Source organism: Vulpes lagopus, chromosome 14 (genome assembly GCF_018345385.1).
Source record: "Vulpes lagopus strain Blue_001 chromosome 14, ASM1834538v1, whole genome shotgun sequence".
Classification (NCBI taxonomy): Eukaryota; Metazoa; Chordata; class Mammalia; order Carnivora; family Canidae; genus Vulpes; species Vulpes lagopus.
This window is the reverse complement of record NC_054837.1, coordinates 29,099,111-29,120,509: the sequence shown is the minus strand read 5'-3', so window position 1 is coordinate 29,120,509 and position 21,399 is coordinate 29,099,111. Positions and strand designations below refer to the sequence as shown.

General features: G+C 49.7%; 2 protein-coding genes across 2 annotated transcripts in view; one reads left to right on the top strand and one right to left on the bottom strand.

Moving 5' to 3' along the window:
* The window catches only part of MORN3 (MORN repeat containing 3), a 21,654-nt gene extending 13,793 nt beyond the window's left edge, over positions 1-7,861 (top strand). The window contains exons 5-7 of the mRNA XM_041728996.1: positions 456-640; positions 905-988; positions 7,330-7,861. Coding sequence (XP_041584930.1) covers positions 456-640; positions 905-982 — 263 coding nt within the window. The 3' untranslated portion in view covers positions 983-988; positions 7,330-7,861. The remainder of the gene's footprint in view (positions 1-455; positions 641-904; positions 989-7,329) is intronic.
* Positions 5,534-21,399, bottom strand: ORAI1 (ORAI calcium release-activated calcium modulator 1). Its single transcript, XM_041728994.1, has 2 exons — positions 20,826-21,399; positions 5,534-6,773 (listed from the first exon to the last, which is right to left on the bottom strand). The coding sequence occupies exons 1-2, from the start codon at positions 21,390-21,392 to the stop codon at positions 6,162-6,164; spliced, it is 1,179 nt and encodes a 392-aa protein (XP_041584928.1). The 5' UTR covers positions 21,393-21,399; the 3' UTR covers positions 5,534-6,161.

The window sequence follows — 21,399 nt, the reverse complement described above, 5'->3', positions numbered from 1 at the left end:
CAAGTCAATCAGACTCCCTGAGCTTTGCAAGCTCCATCTGGAAAAACGGAGTCCGTTATCCTTCATAGAACTGTTTTGGTGAGGAGTGAGGTCAGAAACATAGCAAAGAACCAGGTGCAGAATGAGTGCTGGAAAAACACTGCCTATTCATGTTCTTAGCTTTATTTTTTACAAATAGGAAATGATGTTGTTCATCCAAGTTCAGGTAAGTAGTAGAGGTGAGCCGTGGACAAGGTCTGATTATGGAAGTCACTGACACTCCCCCGGGCTCTGATGTTGATAGGTTAGTCCTTCCAGACCCCAGGCAGCCCAGCCCAGGGTACTCTAGTCGGCTTGGCTTCCTTCTGGCTTTCCCTGTGGGTGCAGTGTCTGGCCTGGGTGTGTGGAGGAGCCATCCTCGTAGTCTGGTCTGGTGAGGTATGCCCAGCACCCATGTGACCCTGTCCTTTCCCCAGAGAACGGGAACCGCTACGAGGGCTACTGGCAGAGAGGCATGAAGAATGGGTCGGGCCGTTTTTTCCACCTGGACCATGGTCAACTGTTTGAAGGCTTCTGGGTGGACGACGTGGCCAAGTGTGGCACAATGATTGACTTTGGTCGCGATGAGGCCCCTGAGCCCACCCAGTTCCCCATTCCTGAGGTGGGCAGCACATACCAGGGCCCTGGGGCCACACCCAGAGAGTCAGGAAACAGCACCCCCGCAGCCACATTCAGCCTGGTCAGGCCTAGCCCAGCCCAGCCCAGCCAAGGAACAGACAAGGTTTTGTTTTCAGCCAGGGCATTCCCCTAGAGACTGGCAGCAGCCCACAAGGCAGACAGCACCTCCAAAGTGGGCAGCACCCCAAAGTCTGGCAGCCCGGGCCTTCCATGCTCCCCAATCCAACTCCTTATTGCTTCCCTCCAGATCAAAATTCTAGACCCTGATGGTGTACTGGAGGAAGCCTTGGCCATGTTCAAGAAGCCTGAGGAAAAAGAAGATTGATGCCAGGTGAGGGGCGGGCATACTTTCCAGCCTCTGATATGGTCGAGGAAGCTCCTGGGTTCTCTTTTGGCCATGGAACTCAAGCGCAGGACCAGAGGGCAGGTCTCTTGCCTCCGGCAATCCAGCTGGTTCTTTTGGGTTCCTCCCCTTCAAAACTCATTTCCTGCAGACCAGTTTACCCCAAAACACCCATGAGTAAGGTGGTTTGCCCCAGGCCTGCACTTGCACATCTGTCCTAGCCCCTCCTAGTGCAGGTATAGGTGCGGTTTGAGGAGAGGGCGTTGGTATAGCATCTATGAGTCGCTAGCTCCCACCAGCCCCTTGCTCCCACAGGGAGCACACCAGAGCTTCAGGAGAAACTCCAGGCCGCCACCCAACTGCTCAAACCGGTGTGGCTTCTGCAAGTGGAGAGTGGTGACTCTGGGCACACCCTTGGCACCCTCAAAGGGCACCTTACTCCTCCCAGCACTGGATTATCCTCTCCCCAGCTGGCTTTGGAGACCCTCTTGGTACAGCCTTCATTCTAGGTTACAATTCCTGAGGGCAAGAGTATAAAAGAGAACATGGTGGCATCAGTCCAGGGCTTGTGGTGTGTGACTGGGAGGGACAGGGTGCAGCTAGAGAGGCTTTAGGTAGAGGGAAGACATCCCCAGGGGATGCATGGATTTACCCTGGGGGAGAAAGAGGAGGTGTGTTTAGGTTTCTAACCTCTCCCATACTCCAGGGAGGAGAGCCTATATCTGGTCACATTGGCCACTGAGATTTGGGGTTGAGACCTGACCTGGCTTCTTAACCCAACACAGAAGCGCTCAACCTTGGTATCCTGTGGTAACTTTAAAAGCTCAGACACCCAGGACTCAAGCCCAGATTTTTGTCTGGGGTGAAGCCTGGGCCTTCAGAAAGTTCCTCAGATGATTCTAATGTGCACCTGGAGCCAGAACCCCTGACTTACTGGCTTTGTGACCCTAAGCAAGTGACCAGAGTGGCCCCTTGTGTAAAATGGCACTTGGGAGATTTCACAGGTTTTTTTTTTTTTTTTTTTTTTTGGAGAATTTACTAACAGATGTAATGATAACAAGTAACATGTATTGAGGTTAATTGTGAAGCAGAGGTCTGGGAAGAGCTTTGCATAATTCTAGACAACATTCCGCAAGATAAAAGGCACTCTTACATAATGGGTAGGAACAGGAGCTCAGCAGACTGCCTGGGTGTGAATCCCAGCAGTGATGTAGAAGCTGTGTTCTCAGATATGGCATCTAACCCCTCTGTTCCCCAGGCTTCCTCCTCTTAAATACAGGACAATAACCTTCCTCGCCACTCAGGTTACCGTGGTTAACATGAAGATGAAATAAGGCGTGTTTCTAATCCAAGAGTGATTTTACCTCCTCTCCCTCCCTGGGGACATTTGGCGACATCTGGAGACGTCTCTGGTTGTCACAACTGGCAGGGGGAAATATTACCAACAACTAGTGGGTAGCAGTTGACGATCTCACTGAACACACTATAATGTGGACACTCTCCAATAGAATTTTTCAGCCCAATGTCCGAAGCATAACCCTGTGATACCATGATGTTCACTAAGCCCTCAGCAAGTGCCTGGCACACAGTAAAAGCTCAATAAACACTACTTCCTTTCTGCTCTCTAAATCATAAGTGACGTGGCCTGACCCCAAGGCATGGTTCTGTCTGTACCTCTCACATCAGAAAGCTGAGTCTGGCCCACGTGGGACACAGGACGTTCACTTGGGGCCAGGCCCTGTGCTGACAGCTTCATATATTCTCTCCCATGTCCCCTCAACAACTGCTGAGGGTGTCCTCTATTATTGGCGCTATTTTAGAGGAGGAAACAGGTTTCAGGGAGGCTCACAAGTCACAGAGATAGAGAGTAACTGGACTTAAACTAGATCTAACTGCTCTTCAGGCACAGGACAGTGGCAGAGCGTACAGGTTACCTTCCCCTCCTCCCCCAGAAAAAGTAGGAGGTGTTCTTGTTTATGTATGAAATCTCTCTAGATGGCAACACAATACTCTGGCAACAAGGAATACCTCTGGAGCAAACTGGGAACCTGGGAACAGGGGAGGGAGGGTGACTTTTCATTGTTGTATTTGGAACCTGTCAATGTATTGTGTCTGAAATATAAATAAAACTGAAATTAAAGAAAGACTGTCCATTAACTACCAGCTTTTCCCTGAGCTGCCTGGGTTTGAGCACCCAGAGGTGTTCGTTAAAAACAGATTCTTCTTGGAGTGCCTGGGTGGCTCAGTTAAGCATTCCGACTCTTGATTTTGGCTCGTCATGGTCTCAGGATCGTGAAATCAAGCCCCACTTCAGGCTCTGTGCTGGGCGTGGAGTCTACTTACGATTCTCTCTCTGCCTCTCCCTCTGCCCCTTCACCCCATCCCAAATAAAGATTCTAGATCTACCTGGACCAACTTTCCAGGGGAAAGATTTAGATATCTAAATTTTGCAAGCTAATCTGGTGATTGTTGACTTCAGGCAAATTTAGGAAGGAACACTTAAGACTAGAGTCGCAGGCCAGAAATCATTGCAGCCAGCTCCCAGGTCTCTGCAGAAGCAGGGAGGGGTGGGAGTGGGGAACACATGGAAGATGGCTAGGTCTTCTCTGGGGAGAGTGGAGAGTTCCACACAGGGGCTCCTGCTCCCCACTACTCAGTCCCAGTCAGGGAGGCTGTCCTGGGACTGGGGGGGGGGGTGGGGGTGGGTCCTGGTGCATATAATGCATGACAGAAGCAAAAAGCTACAATAGAGAAAAAAGAGGATCCTCTGCCCCACTTAGCCCACAAAGCTTCTAGCACATTTGAGTTTGCACAAAACAAGAACTTAAGGCCACACTTCCCCCCCCACCCCCAACCAACCTCTACTTGGATCAAAGGACTTTGTTTTTATAAAACCATGTTCTGTATTGGGTTTCTGGGACCATGGGGGGCCAGGCAAGTAACATAAACAAAGCTGGCCTGGTGTGAGACAAGGGAATGGTGGGGACTGTGGCAATCATATCTGGGAAAGAGGGCGCTGCAACCCTGTTCCTTCTCACTGTTACTCTGTGAGGTGGGACCAGGGACGCGTCTGCCTTTGGCTCAGGTCTGTGATCCTGGGATGTCTCTGCCTCTCTCTCTTTCTGTCTCTCATGAATTAATACATAAAAATCTAAAAAAAAAAAAAAAAAAGGTGGGGTGGGACCAGTGCTGCTGCTGCTGGATCTCCCAATTTCTTAAGCAAAGACAGAATCAGTATGTAAGATTTTTGTGACAGCCTAGGGCCTGAGCCAGACTTTCTAGGCTTGAAGTCTAGCCAATTACTTAACCTCTTTGGGTGTCAATTTTTGCCATCTGCAAAAGAGACAAATATTCCTGCCAAGATACACATCTTGATTATAATAATAACGGGAAATTATCGGGGAAATGAGACTGAGGTGGCATTCTACAAAAACCATAGGCCTGGACTCCAGAAATGTCCATGTTACAAAGGACAAAAAAGGCTGCTCCACATTCAAAGCAACTAAAGAGACGTGACGACTGAATGCAATACATGACCCTGAAGGGAAAAATCATGGCCAGAAAGGACATGCTCAGGACTTGTGGAGAACTGAACACAAATGTCCTATTAAATAGTACTGCATCAATGTCAAATTCCCTGAATCCAATCACTTGAATTGAGGTTAGATAGGAGAATGTCCTTGGCTTTAGGAGGAAGTACTTAGGCATGAAGGATGGTATTGGCAACCAATGCATGGGACCTCACAGAGAAAAATATCGCTTTTTCTCCTCATTCACAGCTTCAGTTATCTGTGAATCTCCTGCTTGCTGAGGTCAAACAAGCACCATTCTGTCTCAGCCTTCTTAAACAAGTGTCCTTTTCACAGTCGATTTAGGCCACATTTTTCACATTTGGTGCTTTCTGTTGGTTTTGCTATTTTTTATTTTTTAATTTTAATTTTTTTTTTTTTTTACGCGAGGCTCCATGCCCAAACATGGGGCTTGAACTCACCACTCTTGAGATCAAGAGTGTCACACTCCACTGACTGAGCTGGCCAGGTGCCCCGGTGATTTTGCTATTTAAAAAGAAGGCAGTGGAGCGTGCCACTCTTGATCTCAGGGTTGTGAGTTCGAGCCTCACACTGGGTGTAGAGATTACTTAAAAAAAAAAAAAAGGCAGCCATGATATGTCTTACAAAGAAATACCTTTGGGAAAAGCTTCATTTAAGGTACAAGTTAGCATGCTGTGAGCCATGAGTGAGTTCATTGTTCACCAATCAACAATTAAATTAAATAAGGTGTCTTTAAACAGAAACACACATAGGGGCGCCTGGCTGGCTCAGTTGGTGAAACACACCGCTTGATCTTGGTGATTTTTCATCTGAGTGCTGTGTGTAGAGATTACTTAAAAATAAAAAAACAAAAACAAACACATAATGCAAGGTCACCTCTGAACAGCTAACAAAATATGGTGACCAGAGGCTCGTCGGAACCTAACCACACAGGAACAATGGTTCAACTTCCACTAATTCATAGGACACAACTGCTGTCGAGTAACAAGAACGGACTATATTTCAGTCACTATTCATGCAACATCTTTGCAGGTTTGAAATTTTTCAAAAATGTCAAGAATTTTTTTTTTCTGCTTAGAGGCTCACCTGATTGGGGCACCAGGAGAAATTAATACCAGGTGGTCCAGACCCAACAAATACAAACACAAGAAGTATCCATTATGAGTATATTTATGTGTGTACACACACACACACACACACACACACACACACACACACACACACACACACACACACGAGACACTGAACGGGGAAGGTGGCTAAGACAGAAAAGACAAGAAGCATCCAAGTGGCACTGGCACTCAGGATGGAGAGAGACAAAGGGAGTGCTTGGCCCCCCTCTGGCTCCCACAGTGGCCTCCTAAGGGAGGTGAACCCGAAGCTGGAAGAACAGGAAGTGCTTACTCTCTCAGAGGAAAGTTTCAAAGTGCAGTCCTTTCTCTTTAAAAAAAAAAAAAAAAAAAAAAAAAAAAAAAAAAAGCCTCTTCCCTTCACTCTCTGCTCCCTGACAAAAGCTCAGTCCCCTGAGCTGGCTGTCCCTATGGCTGGAGCAGGAGGTTGTGGGGAGCAGCGTAAGGCCAAAGATCTGAAGTGTGCAAGCCCAGAAGGGCTTATGCATAGTGACTGCTGGGCGTCAGGGGGTGATCCCCTCTGTGGTCCAGCTGGTCCTGCAGGCGAGCAAACTCAGCCAGCTCGTTGAGCTCCTGGAACTGCCTGTCCGTTTTATGGCTGACCAGTGAGCGGTAGAAGTGGACGGCAAAGACGATAAAGACCAGGCCGAAGGGGACCATGATGGTGGTGGAGGCAATGGCAGCAGCCTGGCCCGGGGTGATGCCGCCAGTGCTGCTGCCGTTGACGCTGGCAACAGCGCTGCCAGCTGGGGGCTTGCTGGTGGGCCGGGGCTGCCCTGGCTGCTTCTTGAGGGGCAAAAACTTGACCCAGCAGAGCAGCACTACCTCAGCCAGAAAGAGGAGTGTGCCAATGACAGTGGAGAAGGCCCAGGCTAGCTCGATGTGGCGGTGCATGCGCTCATGGGGCGACTCCTTGACCGAGTTGAGGTTATGCACGTTGCTCACCGCCTCGATGTTGGGCAGGATGCAGGTGCTGATCATGAGCGCAAACAGGTGTACGGCCACTAACACTGTAGTGCAGGCGCTGAAGGCGATCAGCAGCCCTGGCGGGTAGTCGTGGTCGGCATCCAGCTGTACCTCCACCATCGCCACCTAGGGGGAAGGGAAGAGGCGGGCTGAGTGCCAGGACCCTAAAGGCCCACAGAGCCACACTCAAATCCTGGCTTCCCTCCCGCCAAGCTTGTGGACCCTGCACAAGTCACCTGGCCTCTCTGAGCCGCAGTTTCCTTATCTATATAATGGGGATGAACAGGATCCACTCACTTAGGGTTGAGAAAGTACTAGTGAGGATAGTGGGTTTGGATTCCAGGCTGCCTGGATTTGAATCCCCATTCTGCTACCTGCTAGCCACATGGGAAAGTCACTGAACCTCTCTGAGCCTCCACTTCTTTATTTGCAAACCCGAGATATCATAGTTCATAGGATGAGTTTAACAAATGAGAATCCCTGGTACATGCTAAACATTTCCCAAATAGTAACCACAGCTCCTACCATCCAGCCAGGTATTAAAAACCAACCACCACAAACAGTTAAGATGGTTAAGTTTGATGTATATTTTACTATGATACAGTTTTATTACCAAAAAAAAAAAAAAAGGGCAACCACTAACCACTCTCTCTGTTGGCCCCACATCTGTTCCCAAGCACAGGCTTCTCCCTCAAGTCCTGCTCCAGGGCCAAGAAGAGGGTGGCGTAGAGGGACGAAGGCCCACCCACGTCAGGCCCAGGCCCTTTCTGAGAACACAGCGCACCAACCAACAAGGAACGCAGAGGCTTCCTAGAAGACAGAACCTGGTGCTGCTGCAGTGTGGCTCGCAAGCCCTGGAGCCATCTCCTCCCCTAGCCCCTGCTCCAGGCCCCACAGCTGACGCACTAGTTGCTTCCCAGTTCCTGGAGACCCGTGGACCCGGGGTCACCAGGGGCATGTTCTGGACCTGCCTGCCACTGGCTGCTTCTCACCTAGGCCTTTCAAATCATCCCCATGTGAAGGAGCTAGCTCATCAGACATGGGCTGGAACAGGGGGCAGTGGGCTCACTGCCAGGGTCTGCCTGCCCAGGCTAGAGGGACAAGGGCAGCAAGCACCAATGGCAATGCCATTAAGGATAGTGATCCTTCCTAAAGTGCTTGCTATGTATGTACCAGGCTGAGAGAGGGGCAGGTCCAATGCTGAGATGTACCCACTAACGCCATATCAGCCTACCCTGGGGAAGGGGTGAGCTCTGTTTTCCCACTAGCTTTCCTCCTGCCTGAATGCCTGGCCATGTTTGCCTTCATTTCTTGTACCTCTCTGTACCCTTCCTTTGGCCTGGAAAGGCAGTGTGGAGCAGTGGTTGGGAGCATGGGCTCTAGACCCATGCTGCCTGGCTTTGAACCTTGACTGCTCTGCACTTTATTCAGCTATATGACTCTGGCAAGCTCCTTCAACTTTCTGGGCCTCAGTTTCCTTATCTGTAAAATGGAAATAAAGGTATATGATCAGAGGACAATTATGAGGACAAAGTTGCTTTTAAGATACTTAGATCCAGGGGATCCCTGGGTGGCGCAGCGGTTTGGCGCCTGCCTTTGGCCCAGGGCGCAATCCTGGAGACCCGGGATCGAATCCCATGTCGGGCTCCCGGTGCATGGAGCCTGCTGCTCCCTCTTCCTGTGTCTCTGGCTCTGTCTCTCCTTCTATCTCTCAAGAAAAAATAAATAAAATCTTTAAAAAAAAAAAAAAAAGATACTTAGATCCATGTAAAATATTTGGTGCCTAGCACAGAGTAAACACTCAATAAAAATGAGCTTTATTATTATTTCTCAGTTCCTCATCCCCAAACCCACTATCTCTATATGTAATTCTTTGGGGTTTTTACTCTCCTGATGGAGAGGTATACTCTGGATGACAGAACAGCAAGGCCAAATTAGGGGGTCTGAGTCCTGATTCCAGAACCACCCCCTGCTTCCTTGTCTGATCTTTTTTTTTTTTTTTTTTAATTTTTATTTATGATAGTCACAGAGAGAGAGAGAGAGAGAGAGAGAGAGGCAGAGACACAGGCAGAGGGAGAAACAGGCTCCATGCACCGGGAGCCCGATGTGGGATTCGATCCTGGGTCTCCAGGATCGCGCCCTGGGCCAAAGGCAGGCGCCAAACCGCTGCGCCACCCAGGGATCCCTCCTTGTCTGATCTTGGTCAAAACCCTCCCCTCTTGGGATGCCTGGGTGGCTCATCGGTTGAGTGTCTGCCTTCGGCTCAGGGCGTGATCCTGGGGTCTCGGGATCGAGACAGAGTCCTGCATCGGGCTCCTTGTGGGGAGCTTGGTTGTCCCTCTGCTGTGTCTCTGCCTCTGTCTCTCAGGAATAAATAAATTAAATCTTTATTAAAAAAAAAAAAAAAAAAAACCTCCCCTCTTATCTATAAAAGGAGGGGGCATGATGAGATGAAGGTCACAGGGCAAAGCTGATTTGGGGCCTGTACCTTTGACAATCTGGTGAAAATAACAGATACCCTCCTTAGAAAATCTAGATTTATATATAATTCACTTTTCAGACAATTTCAACGAGATTCACAGACTTTTGCCCTACACTTGCCACAACTGATGACCTTATGAACTGTTCAGCCCAGGAGTTTACAAAATGTTTCAAACTCATATAAATCTGGGGAAGTGCCAGCAGGATTTCAACTTTTTTTAAGATCACTGGTGGCCTAAAGCCAATCCTGAGACTTCCTAGTACACACGGGTGAGGGCAGGCCACCAGGGAATAAGGAGTTAAGGGACACATCCCAAGGCCCTCTGGTCTCTGTCACCAGGCCTGCCCACACTGTAAAAGGGGGACACCCTCCACCACTGCGGGCCTCCTGCCACCACCTCCCCACCCCCAGCACTTCCTCTTCCTGTTTTGGCTTGCTGCCCCGGAACATGAAACCAGAGAAGAGACAATCAGGAAAGCCTGCTGCCCAGGGCCACTGGCTATTTATTCAGTCACTGGAAATGTCCAGACCCATTAGGTACATCAGGCCTTGAGCAGACTACTGGGGTATGTGCACAGGTAACTATGGTCTGCTCTATACAGCCATTAAGAATGAATGGGTTCCGGGATCCCTGGGTGGCGCAGCGGTTTGGCGCCTGCCTTTGGCCCAGGGCGCGATCCTGGAGACCCGGGATCAAATCCCACGTCGGGCTCCTGGTGCATGGAGCCTGCTTCTCCCTCCGCCTGTGTCTCTGCCTCTCTCTCTCTCTCTGTGACTATCATAAATAAATAAAAATTAAAAAAAATTTAAAAAAAAAAAAAAAAAGAATGAATGGGTTCCTCCACTTACATGGGTGACCTTGGACAAGTATTTCAACTTCTCTGTGCTACATTTATACAACAGGAGCCCACTCATGGTTGTTATAAGCGTTCAATGAGCTAAGATCAGGACCAGAGATGAAGGCATCAGCTTAGCTGCTTAACTGACTGAGCCCCATTATTATTCTTTTACAAATGAGGAAACAGCCTCAGAGAGTTGAGGTCAGGTGCCCCAGGGGTTAGAAGTACTGCTAAGTGGAAGCTCTGAACTCAAGTCCACTAGGCGCTAAAGCCTGTGTACAAAGGAGGGAATAGGAGCTCTGTTCTCACATGAGCGCTACTATGTTATGCTCCTTCTAAATTCACCCCCAAAGGTGATGGTGCTAGGAGGTGGGACCTTTGGGAGGTGATTAGGACATGAGGATTAGTGCCTTAAAAAAAATTTTTTTTTTTTATTTGAGAGAGAGAGCGCACGTACAAGCAGGGGGAGCAGCAGATGGAGAGGGAGAAGCACATTCTCCTCTGAGCAGGGAGCCCGATGCAGAACTCAATCCCAAGATGCTCAAATCATGACCTAAACTGAAGGCAGATGCTTATTCGACTTAGTCACCCTGGTGCCCCCTTTATTAGTGCCTTTATTTTTTTAAAAATATTTTATTTATTTATTTATGAGACACAGAGAGAGGCAGAGACATAAGTAGAGGGAGAGGCAGGCTCCCTGCAAGGAACCTGATGCAGGACTGGATCCCAGGACCCCGGGATCATGACCTGAGCAAAAGGTAGCTGCTCAACCGCTGAGCCACCCAGGTGCCCAGATTAGTGCCTTTCAAAAAGAGAGCCCAGGGATGCCTGAGTGGCTCAGCAGTTAAGCGTCTGCCTTCGGCTCAGGTTGTGATCCTGGAGTCCTGGGATGGAGTCCCACACTGGGCTCCTTGCATGGAGCCTGCTTCTCTCTCTGCCTATGTCTCTGCCTTTCTCTCTCTGTGTCTCTCATGAATAAATAAATAAAATCTTAATAAATAAACAAATAAGAGAGCCCAGAGAATGCCTTGCCCCTCCTGGGATGGGAGGGCAGAGTAGATGGCAGCTGTGAATTAGGAAGCCAGCCCCTCAATCTTGGACTTTTAGCCTCCAGAAATGTGAGGAAATAAACATCTGTTGTTTATAAGTCACACAGTCTGCTATTTTGTTACAGCAGCCCAGATGGACTAAGATGGTCGCTGAGGAGACAAGAGATGAGGTCCTGATATGTAAGCATTTGACACCTGGCCAGACCACAGGAGGTGCTCAAGAAATTTTAGTTAAAAAGGGGATGCCTGGGTGGCTCAGATGATTAAGTGTCTGCCTTCAGCTTAAGTCATGATCCCAGGGTCCTGGGATCAAGCCCCTCTGCCACTCTCCCTGCTAGTGCACTCGCTCTCTGTTAAGTAAACAAAAGGGAGGGAGGGAGGGAAGGAAGGAAGGAAGGAAGGAAGGAAGGAAGGAAGGAAGGAAGGAAAAGAAAGAAAGAAATCAATTTTAGTTAAAAAAAAAAAAAAAAAAAAAAAAAAAGCAGGGATGCCTGGGTGGCTCAGCGGTTGAGAGTCTGCCTTCAGCTCAGGGTGTGATCCCAGGGTTCCGGGATCCAGTCCCACATCGGGCTCCTTACATGGAGCCTGCTTCTCCTCCCTCTGCCTATGTCTCTGACTCTCTCTGTCTCTCATGAATAAATAAATCTTTAAAAAAAGAAAAAGAAAAGCAGGGGGGAACCTGGGCAGCTTGGTCAGTGAAGCATCTACCTTCAGCTCAGGTCATGATCTTGGGATCATGCTCCCTCTCCCTGCTCCCTGCTCAGTGGGGAGTCTGCTTCTCCCTCTCCCTTTCTTGCTCATCCATTCTCTCTCTCTCTTTCAAATGAATAAATAAAACAGAAAAGAAAGAAAGAAAGAAAGAAAGAAAGAAAGAAAGAAAGAAAGAAAAGAAAAGAAAAGAAAAGAAAAGAAAAGAAAAGAAAAGAAAAGAAAAGAAAAGAAAAGAAAAGAAAAGAAAAGAAAAGGAAGGGAGGAAGAAAGAAAAGCAGGGGTCTTGAAGCAGAAGAGAAATAGCCCAGGGCATCTGCCTGGCTCAGAAAATGTAGCTCTTGGTGTCCTGAGTTTGAGGCTCACACTGTACAAATTGCTTAAATAAATAAAATATAAAAAAAGAAAAAGAATAGCTCGGGGACACTGTCAGCTCAGGCTGGAGAGAACAGACCCCGTGAGCCACGGTTCTGCCCTCCGGGGTAGGTGAGGAAGTCGGATCCCCACTCTGGGCCTCATCTGCCCCAGCTCCAAACCTAGGCCATAAGGAGAAAGTGTGTTCCAAATCACACTGGGCCAGATGGCTACCTTGGCGGGACAGAGACCACCCTTTCTGTATCATTTGTCACACTCAGAGGATCTAGGACCAGAAATCACAGCTACCATGACATACCCCGCCTGGAGACACCAGAACTAGCCAGCCTTCCCTGAGGTTTTGAGGTGGGGAGAGGCTGGCCACTCCAAGGAAGAGGAAAGACCCTGCTGCCAAGCTCTGGAAGAAACCCCATCACCCTCACCAGCCCCTACAATTGCTGGGACTTTGACCATACAGGCTGGCTGTATGTACCTTTCCCACACTGGGAACCAAGTTCAGTGCCATGGGGCTGCAGAAAGGTATATTGTGGAAAAGGAATAGATGGCACACATCTTGGATCCTGATGAAAAGCATTCCCAGGAATATGAGCCACTGTTTTTTCCAGAATGCTTCCCTCTTGGGGAAATCTCCCCGCAGACTGGGACAATGAATTCAAGGGGGCCTTGCTAAAGCTGGCAGGCGACACCCAGGGCCCCAGCTGAGTCCCAGAGAGATCAGATCATATCAGATTGCAAGCAGCTTCACAAGGTAAATATAGCCAGAGTGCTGGGCCCGTTAACCCAAAATAAACAGCTCCAGCCAGCCAAGGGCCTGCCTGAACCTGGCCACATGGGGCCTAGAGGGATAGGAAGGAAGTTAGAATGCCAGCTCCACCGCACACTGGTCCATGAATCCCACACAGGAGCCACTGGGATGCCAAATTTCAAGCAGGAGCCAAGAAGAGGACCACATGACTCTGCAAGGAGTGGTGCCTGCCTGGCTTTGCCAGGCATTTGCCTGCTCCGCCCAAATGCCAACCACCTTTCCTCACTCCTGCTGAGCTCCATGGACACCCCCACCACCTGGCATCTGGACTTCTAGGCTCTTCCAAGGCAGCCCTCCTATGCCTGGCCTGATCCCAGCATCCACAGTTGGGAAATCCAACTGTCCTTTTCCAAGCCTAGGGTTCACTGGTCACTCTTTTAGGCCGCAGCCTGGAACACAAGGGCTGCCAAGCACAGTCACCTAGGGTCAACCAGAGCTGTCTGGGCCTGCCAGTCCTACCTCAACTGCAAACCATCTATTAAGACAGGATCGAGGCCTAGTCTAGTAGTTTACAAACTCTTTTGACCACTATAGTCCAGTACTCCAAATGTTTCTATAAATAGACACACATTTATGGCAGAAACAAAAGTTTCCCCAAACAATACTTCCCCTTAAAGGACGCTGATATATCCTATCCTTACAACAACCAGTGCACACTACTATTTTGTTCCATTCTTATTTCATTAAAAAAAAAAAATGCTGGTTGCAATTCACTAAACTTATGTCATAAGCCAAATAGTCTGAACCTGCAGGTTCCAGGGAGGACAGGCCTAGGCTTTCTGTACATCTAATTCCAACTTCCCCAGGTTTTACCTCCCAAGTCACCCCTGCTCTGTGGCCTCCCAGGTGAGGACGGGATCATTGACCCATTGGCGGAAATATGTACTGAGAGCTTACTATGTGCCTGGAGGATCTTGAGGCTCCGCTGGGGAGAGTGCAGGAAGTAGGACAGCAAAATCCCCACCCCAGGGAGGATGGCAGGCACCAAACATTTAGGGAAATAAGACTGTAATATGTATCCTTCCATACATGCTTCCCCAACATCACTTACCAAACATGTCCTAAAGTCATAATTACACGACTTGTTTTCTCCACTCTACTCTTACTCCCCACGGTTTCTCCAGCATCCAACACTAGGGTTTATCCCTCTAGTAAAATATTGTTGAAGAAATAAATGAGGGGGAATCCCTGGGTAGCTCAGCGGTTTGGCACCTGCCTTTGGCCCAGGGCGTGATCCTGGAGTCCCGGGATCGAGTCCCACATGCGGCTCCCTGCATGGAGTCTGCTTCTCCCTCTGCCTGCGTCTCTGCCTCTCTCTCTGTGTGTGTCTCTCATGAATAAATAAAAAAAAATCTTAAAAAAGGAAAAGAAGAAATAAATGAATGTAAGACCCAATCTTCGGGTATTTCAGCTCCATGTTTCTCTAACATATTTGATGGACAATCCTCGGTGATCCGTCGGGAAGATCCTATTAGAACTTCCAATGATATTCATTTATTTAGCTCCTCCTTTAAACTTTTTAATTTTGTCTTTTTATGAATTTATAATATACACATTGTATTAAAACAGATCTCATTTATAAGGATACAGACACCTCAGGTAGCACTAACATTTTTTTGAGGGGTAGGTGCTTAATTTTTGTAAATAAAGTTTTATTGGCATACACCCAAATCTATTCATTTCCCCATCCTCTGTGGCTGTTTTTGAGCCTAAATGGCAGAATTGAGTAGTTTACCACCAAGACTGTGTACCCTATAAAGCTGAAAATATTTATTATCTGGCCCTTTAAAGAAAAAGCTGGCTGATTTCTGAACAGACCAATGCTCAAAAACCAAAGTGGGCTGACTGTCAAATCACAGTCCCACAAGATTCTCCTCTGAAGAAAGGAATCTGTGGTCCTACTAGTCTGTGACATCCCTTCGGGGAGTAATAGTAAAGGCTACCCAAGGGGTGCCTGGCTGGCTCCATCAGTGGAATGTATGACTTTTGATGTTAGGATTGTGGGTTCAAGCCCCAAGTTGGGTGTAAAGATTACTTAAAAATAAAATAAAATAAGATTTATGAAAGGCTATCCAGAAGTCCTGTTAGAGAGAAACCTGCTGGCTCTTGCTTAAACCTGGATTTTACTTCTCCAAGGGACCCTACCTTAACCCCAAACACTGATCACCATCATGCCACCCTGAGAAATCCTAGAGTTCTCCTTCACCAGCCCTGAACCCAACACCAGCAGAACTCAACATGGTTCCCAGTGAAAATTCCAGAAATGCATGACAGGCACTTATGAAATTTCACAAAAGGCTCCTCAGCTAGGCAAAGAGTGCCCTCCCCTTGGGGCACTCGACAAATTTCCATTTATAAACAGCCCAGAGTGCAGAACTGCACATCTGGAAGGATTCAAAGGCCCAGCTATCAACCAGCTCACAGCAGCCAAAGAGCAGTTAAGTAGAAATGGATCCAAGTCAGACCAGGCCTTGAATTCTACTAGCTGGATATCTTAATCTCTATGTTCTTATGAGCCTTAGGGGTTTTTTTTTGTTTTGTTTTAAAATATTTTATTTACTTGAGAGAGATACAGAGAGAGCACAAGCAAGGAAGGGGCAGAGGGAGAAGCAGACTTTTGCTGAGCTCAATCCTAGGACCTTGAGATCATGACCTGAGCTGAAGCCCGATGCTTAACCAACAGAGCCACCCAGGCGCCCCAAGCCCTAGTTTATCTATGTATGTACCTTTAAGAGTTGATCTGAGGACTAAATTAGAAGGAAAGAAATGGGTCTAGTCTCCTACCTGGAAGTTAGTAAATAGTAACATCATGAAGATTATTCTAGAATTCATCATGTAACTCCCTCCAAAACCTTGCATGGCTGCCTATTGCCTACATAAAGAGTTTATACTTCTTAAACAGCCAGCCAAGGTCCTGTAACATCTTCCCTGACTAGATTCACCATTTTTTTTTAAAAGATTTTATTTATTTATTCATGAGAGACACAGAGAGAAAGAGGTGCAGAGACACAGGCAGAGGGAGAAGCAGGCTCCATGCAGGGAGCCCAATGTGGGACTCCATCACGGGTCTCTAGGGTCACACCCTGGGCTGAAGGTGGGGCTAAAGTGCTGAGCCACCCAGGTGTCCCTAAGTTAACCCTTTTATTTTTATTAAGATTTTATTTATTTATTCATGAGAATACATAGGAGAGAGAGAGAGAGAGAGAGAGAGAGAGAGAGAGAGGCAGAGACACAAGCAGAGGGAGAAGCAGGCTCCATGCAGGGAGCCTCACGTGGGACTCGATCCCGGCTCTCCAGGATCAGGCCCTGGGCTGTAGGCAGCGCTAACCGCTGGGCCACCCGGGCTGCCCTAAGTTAACCCTTTTAAAGCAGTCCCATGAGAACAAGGGTGAGGGAGATTCCCCAAAACCTGGGCCAGGTACATTCTAAGTGCTTTGCAAATACTAATTCAATGAATGCTCACACCAACCCTATGAGGTAGGTACTACTATAGTAGGCCCAGAGACATTAAAAATTTTTTCCAGGATCTCATGGTTATAATGGGTGGAGCCAGAACTGGAACCCAAGTTGTCTGGTTCAAGTCCTTGTTCTTACTTTGCTCTGTCATACTGGCGCCTCCCAGCACTGTCCTCCTACCACTCTAAGTCCTCTTCCACAATGGGGCTACACCAGGGTCACAGGGCTTTGCAGCTTACCAGCCAAGTAAACTTGGGCAAGTTATTCACCAGGGACAAGCACTTATCCTTCCAGGTTGTGTGAAGATCCCAAGAGATGGTACGAGTAAAATACTTAGCACAATGTCCAGCCTATTACAAAAGCTCAATCAACAAAAGCAGTAATTACTATTAGTAATTAGCACTGTGAATAATAATAGTAATTTCTCACTCATCTCCATGCCCCCTGAATTCTGAACATATCCCAGAGGCTCAATGTCTTATGATTTCAGCTCTTCCCTCCAACTAATTTTCATAGAAATTCCAAGCAACTTCTGAACCCGCTCTGGAACCTAGGAACAAAAGGGTTCTGGCGGGCAGAGAACTTGAGGAGGCAGATAATCCAAAAATAATTGATCCCAGGTCGTGGAAAGCATTTTGTTTACGGCAGCAGGCTGACATTCCCAATTATCTTCTGCTTAGGCTAACATTACAGCCTGCCCCTCCCCAGCAAACCAAGACTGCCAGTCTGCTTACTATAGTCCTGCAGGATGCAAGGTCAGGCTGCCCCTCACAGAGATAAACTGAGGCACAGATGCCCGGAGTCATGGCCCATGAGGGTACCCTCGGCTCAAGCAGCACCTACAGGTGCTGATCATGTGCTACATCCAGGGACCAGCTACAGCTGATCATGTGCTACATCCAGGGACCCTGGTTTGGAAGTCTGGATGCTGAGCCCAGCAAAAGCCTATTGTTTCTAGAAATGCTGTCAGGAGTGGGACTCTTGTGTGCAGACTACAGAGGGTCCACCTAAGATGTCTATGATCAGATCCTGAAAATTTCTGGAACACCTGGGTGACTAGTGGTTGAGCACCTCCCTTCGGCCCAAGGTGTAATCCTGGGGTTCCAGGATCGAATCCCACATCGGGCTTCTCTCTCTGCCTCTCTCTCTGTGTCTCTCATGAATGAATAAATAAAATCTTTAAAAAAAAAAAGGATCCCTGGATGGCTCAACGGTTTAGCTCCTGCCTTTGGCCCAGGGCATGATTCTGGAGTCCCGGGATCGAGTCCCGCATCAGGCTCCCTGCATGGAGCCTGCTTCTCCCTCTGCCTGTGTCTTTGCCTCTCTTTCTCTCTGTGTCTCTCATGAATAAATAAATAAAATCTCAAAAAAATAAAAAAATCCTGAAAATTTTTAAACCTTTTGTGGGCTCAATTGGGACTCATAATGAATCCTCACACAATCCATGGCACAGCAGGATATGTATCCCCCCTTGTCCACATGAAAAAACTGGCTCCAGAGAATATAGCTTGTCTGAGATCCCACAACCTTATCTCTCCACCACACCAGGGCACCTGGCCAGGCCTTTTCACCTATGACGGGGAGTCTCAATCCCCTCCAGGCTCTTGGGAGACCCTCCCTCAATCTCATTTGCTGAACAGGTGATACTGGCAGCCTTGCCAACTCTCCTACCCTCGGAGATCAGAGGTCACATCAGTGCCTCTGGTTTTCCAGGTCTCTAGGAAGGAAGCCCTCTGGGGGCAGGAAGTTGGTTGTGCTGACTCACAGGCCAAGGGAGAGTAGTCCAGGAAACTTGCTCACTCTGTTTCCATGGTGCCGGGCTGTGTGGCACCCCATCCTCTCAGAGACTCACTTACAAGGCTGGGAGTCTGTAGCGGGGTTGGGGGGCACAGGCAGACTTGCCTGCCTCTTGGGTCTGTCTGTCCACCCCCACTCCACTTCTCCCATAGATTTAAAGACTCACAGCAAACAGTTACTCCTCTTATAACTGCTTCCCCAGAATAGATGCTGTGATGGGGTTCAGCCCCTCCCTGCCAGAACTTTGGGGAGTTCATCTGCAGAGCCAGGAAGCCTTCTTCACCCTGACCAGGGAAAATAAAGGCCCCCAAGATACATTCTGGGTGAGCTGAAGCCCACCCAATGCCACTGGCTGCCCCTGCCTCCTGACTTCCTGCACTGTTTTTAACAGAAAAGGTGCCATTTGATTAGGAAGAGGGCAAGAAAGCACCACCCAGCAGATCCTCACTTCTCCTGGAGTGGGAAGGAGCCTGAAGAGCTATGCATTTATGACCCCAAGAAAAAGGGGAACAGGTGTGCTACCATCTTAAACACAGATCACAGCTCTAAAAGCTAATGGTGTCATTCCCTGTCCTCCCAACTGTAACATTTTATTTCGCTTAAAAGAAACTTTCCTGGGGATCCCTGGGTGGCCCAGTGGTTTAGCGCCGCCTTCAGCCCGGGGCGTGACCCTGGGGACCCCAGATCAAGTCCCATGTCGGGCTCCCTGCATGAGCCTGCTTCTCCCTCTGCCTATGTCTCCGCCTCTCTCTCTCTGTGTCTCTCGTGAATAAATAAACTAAAAAAAAAAAAGAAACTTTCCTGCTCTATTTCTCATTTCCTAGGAGACTGGGTCCGAACACCTCACCTGGTTGGACAATGATCAGAACATGGGATCCCTGGGTGGCTCAATGGTTTGGTGCCTGCCTTCGGCCCAGGGCATAATCCTGGAGACCCGGGGATCAAATCCTGCATCGGGGGATCCCTGGGTGGCTCAGTGGTTTGGCGCCTGCCTTTGGCCCAGGGTGTGATCCTGGAGACCGGGATCAAGTCCCATGTCAGGCTCCCTGCATGGGGCCTGCTTCTCCCTCTGCCTGTGTCTCTGCCTCTGTGTGTGTGTGTGTCTCATGAGTAAATAAATAAAATCTAAAAAAAAAAAAAAAAAAAAAGAACTCTATACACCACAAAAGGCGTAAGTGCCCAAGATGGTTCTGGATGCCAGAAGACTCAGGATCCTGCTCTAGCAGACTAGCTCTATGGCCATGGGAAAGTCCTGTGACATAACCATCTCAAAGGGCAGCTGAGGAGTTAGTGTGGAAGTTTAGGGAGCCTCAACAATGCCTAGTACAGGTAAATGATAAATGTCGGCTAGTCTTACAGATTCTTTAGGCAAAGGCAGAGACTAGTCTCTAAGGAATTGGGACAGATTAGAAATCCATCATATGACCTAAACTAAAAACTAGTGTGCCACTCCCTTACACAAACACGCAGATTCTCTCATCCCCTCTCAGAAATCCAAATCCAGAGAGAGAAAAAAAAAAAAAAATCCAGAGAGAAATGTGCCTGAGGTCTCACTGGCAGCATGTGGCAGAGCGAGCGGAGCTGTTCCTCACCCTCAATCACCTGGCTTTTTCACTGAGGTCCAGTGTACGCTGGGCCTGCTCAGGGCTTCTAAAAGTTCAGGCTCCAGCGGTCGGCCCACTTGTTTGTAGAACACAGGGAGAGTACCAGACACACTCCCAAGAAAACACAAGGGTGCAGCCACTCCCTCCCTCAAGGCCAGGGCTTAGCTCACTCACTGGGGTGGCAGGAGTGCTTAGGGCTAGAAACCTTGGGAGAGGAGGGCAGACCCCACTCACACAGGCTGATGTCACGCAGTGATAATTGTAAATTGTTCTGCAGGCCCTGACGTCGCAGACTCCGGGCCTGAAGGCGCCCTTAGGACCACTTCTCAGCCCAACCTGCGGCCTCACCTACCCCAGCCCTCACTCCAGCTCAGCTGGGCGGGGGAGGAGGAAACTACCCCTGACCCTCCACCCAAATCACTTGAAAGCCCATTGAAGGGGAACACGTCCCACCCTCCTCCCCCACATCCAATGACTCAATGGCAAGTTTCTGGGGAAGAAACTGAGGGTGGAGAGTAGTTGTCAAAACCCTAGGCTCGGGCTCTCGGAAAGTGCAGTGGGAGAAAGCGTGTCAGGAAATCCCCTCTACTAGCTGAAAGAAGGAGGTGGCTAATATGTTCTGGCCTCAAGTGTGGGGTCACAAGAAAGCGCAGGGGTCCGACTCCTCCCCACTTCCTGACACCTGCTCCCACGGAGCTCAGACCCCTTCCGTCCTTCCTTTGCCCCTGAACACATGTGGGATTGTCTTCATAGATCTACTTCACAGATTCTGCTTTCTCCCCACCTGCTGCAACAAACTCGCCCATCTGGAGGCACCTGAGCCCCCACCCCGGACATGTGTCCGACATCCAATCTCCCACACCGATGTCACTTGTCGCCCGCCTCTCCTCAGGTCCAGTACCTCTGGACCCTCCAGCATCCAGGACACCTTTCTCCCCGATCTTCCTCGAACCCCCCCGTCCGCCCGGCCAGCCCAGCCGGCCCCCGGTGGGCCCCGTCGGGGCTGCGGAGTGAGCGGCCAGGACCGGGGGGGGGGGGGCAGGGCAGGGCGGCCCGAGCTCACCATGGCGAAGCCGGAGAGCAGAGCAGAGGTCCGGCTGGAGGCTTTGAGCTTGGCGCGGCTCAAGTAGAGCTTGCGCCAGGACAGCGCCTGCATCGAGTGCTCGTTGAGGCTCATCACCTCGGAGTAAGTCTGGCCGATCCAGTCCGGGTAGGTGACGGCGGCTGGCGGGGGCGGCGACCCCGGGGGCTCCCCGTCCCCGCTGCGGCGGCGGCTCCGGCGGCTGCCGCTGGTGGTGCTGCCTCCGCTGAGGGGAAGCTCGGGGCTGCTGCTGTTCGGGGGCGGGGCGGGCTCCGGATGCATGGAGCACGGTGCAAAGGCGCGGGCCGGCTGGGGCTCCAGCGAAGGCAGCGGCCCCTGCCCGCCGCCGCACCCCCGCCTCCGCCTCCGCCCGAGGCAGCAGCCGCCTGCCCCCCGCGCGGGCCGGGCCTGACTCGGCGGGCCGCCGAGGACGAGGAGGAGGTCGAGGGAGCCGTCGCAGCCCCACCTCGCAGGCCCGCCGCGCCGCTTGCAAGAAGCCTGGGGCCGCCCCGACGCGAGCTTGCGCGCAAGCCAGCGTCCGAGATCCATGGCCCGG

Bases quoted from the DNA above. Each gene is read 5' to 3' on its own strand.
- ORAI1 (XM_041728994.1), bottom strand. From the start codon at position 21,392: ATGGATCTCGGACGCTGGCTTGCGCGCAAGCTCGCGTCGGGGCGGCCC. The intron at 6,774-20,825 runs GTGAGCTCGGGC...CCTTCCCCCTAG, and splicing joins TGCTCTCCGGCTTCGCCATG to GTGGCGATGGTGGAGGTACA.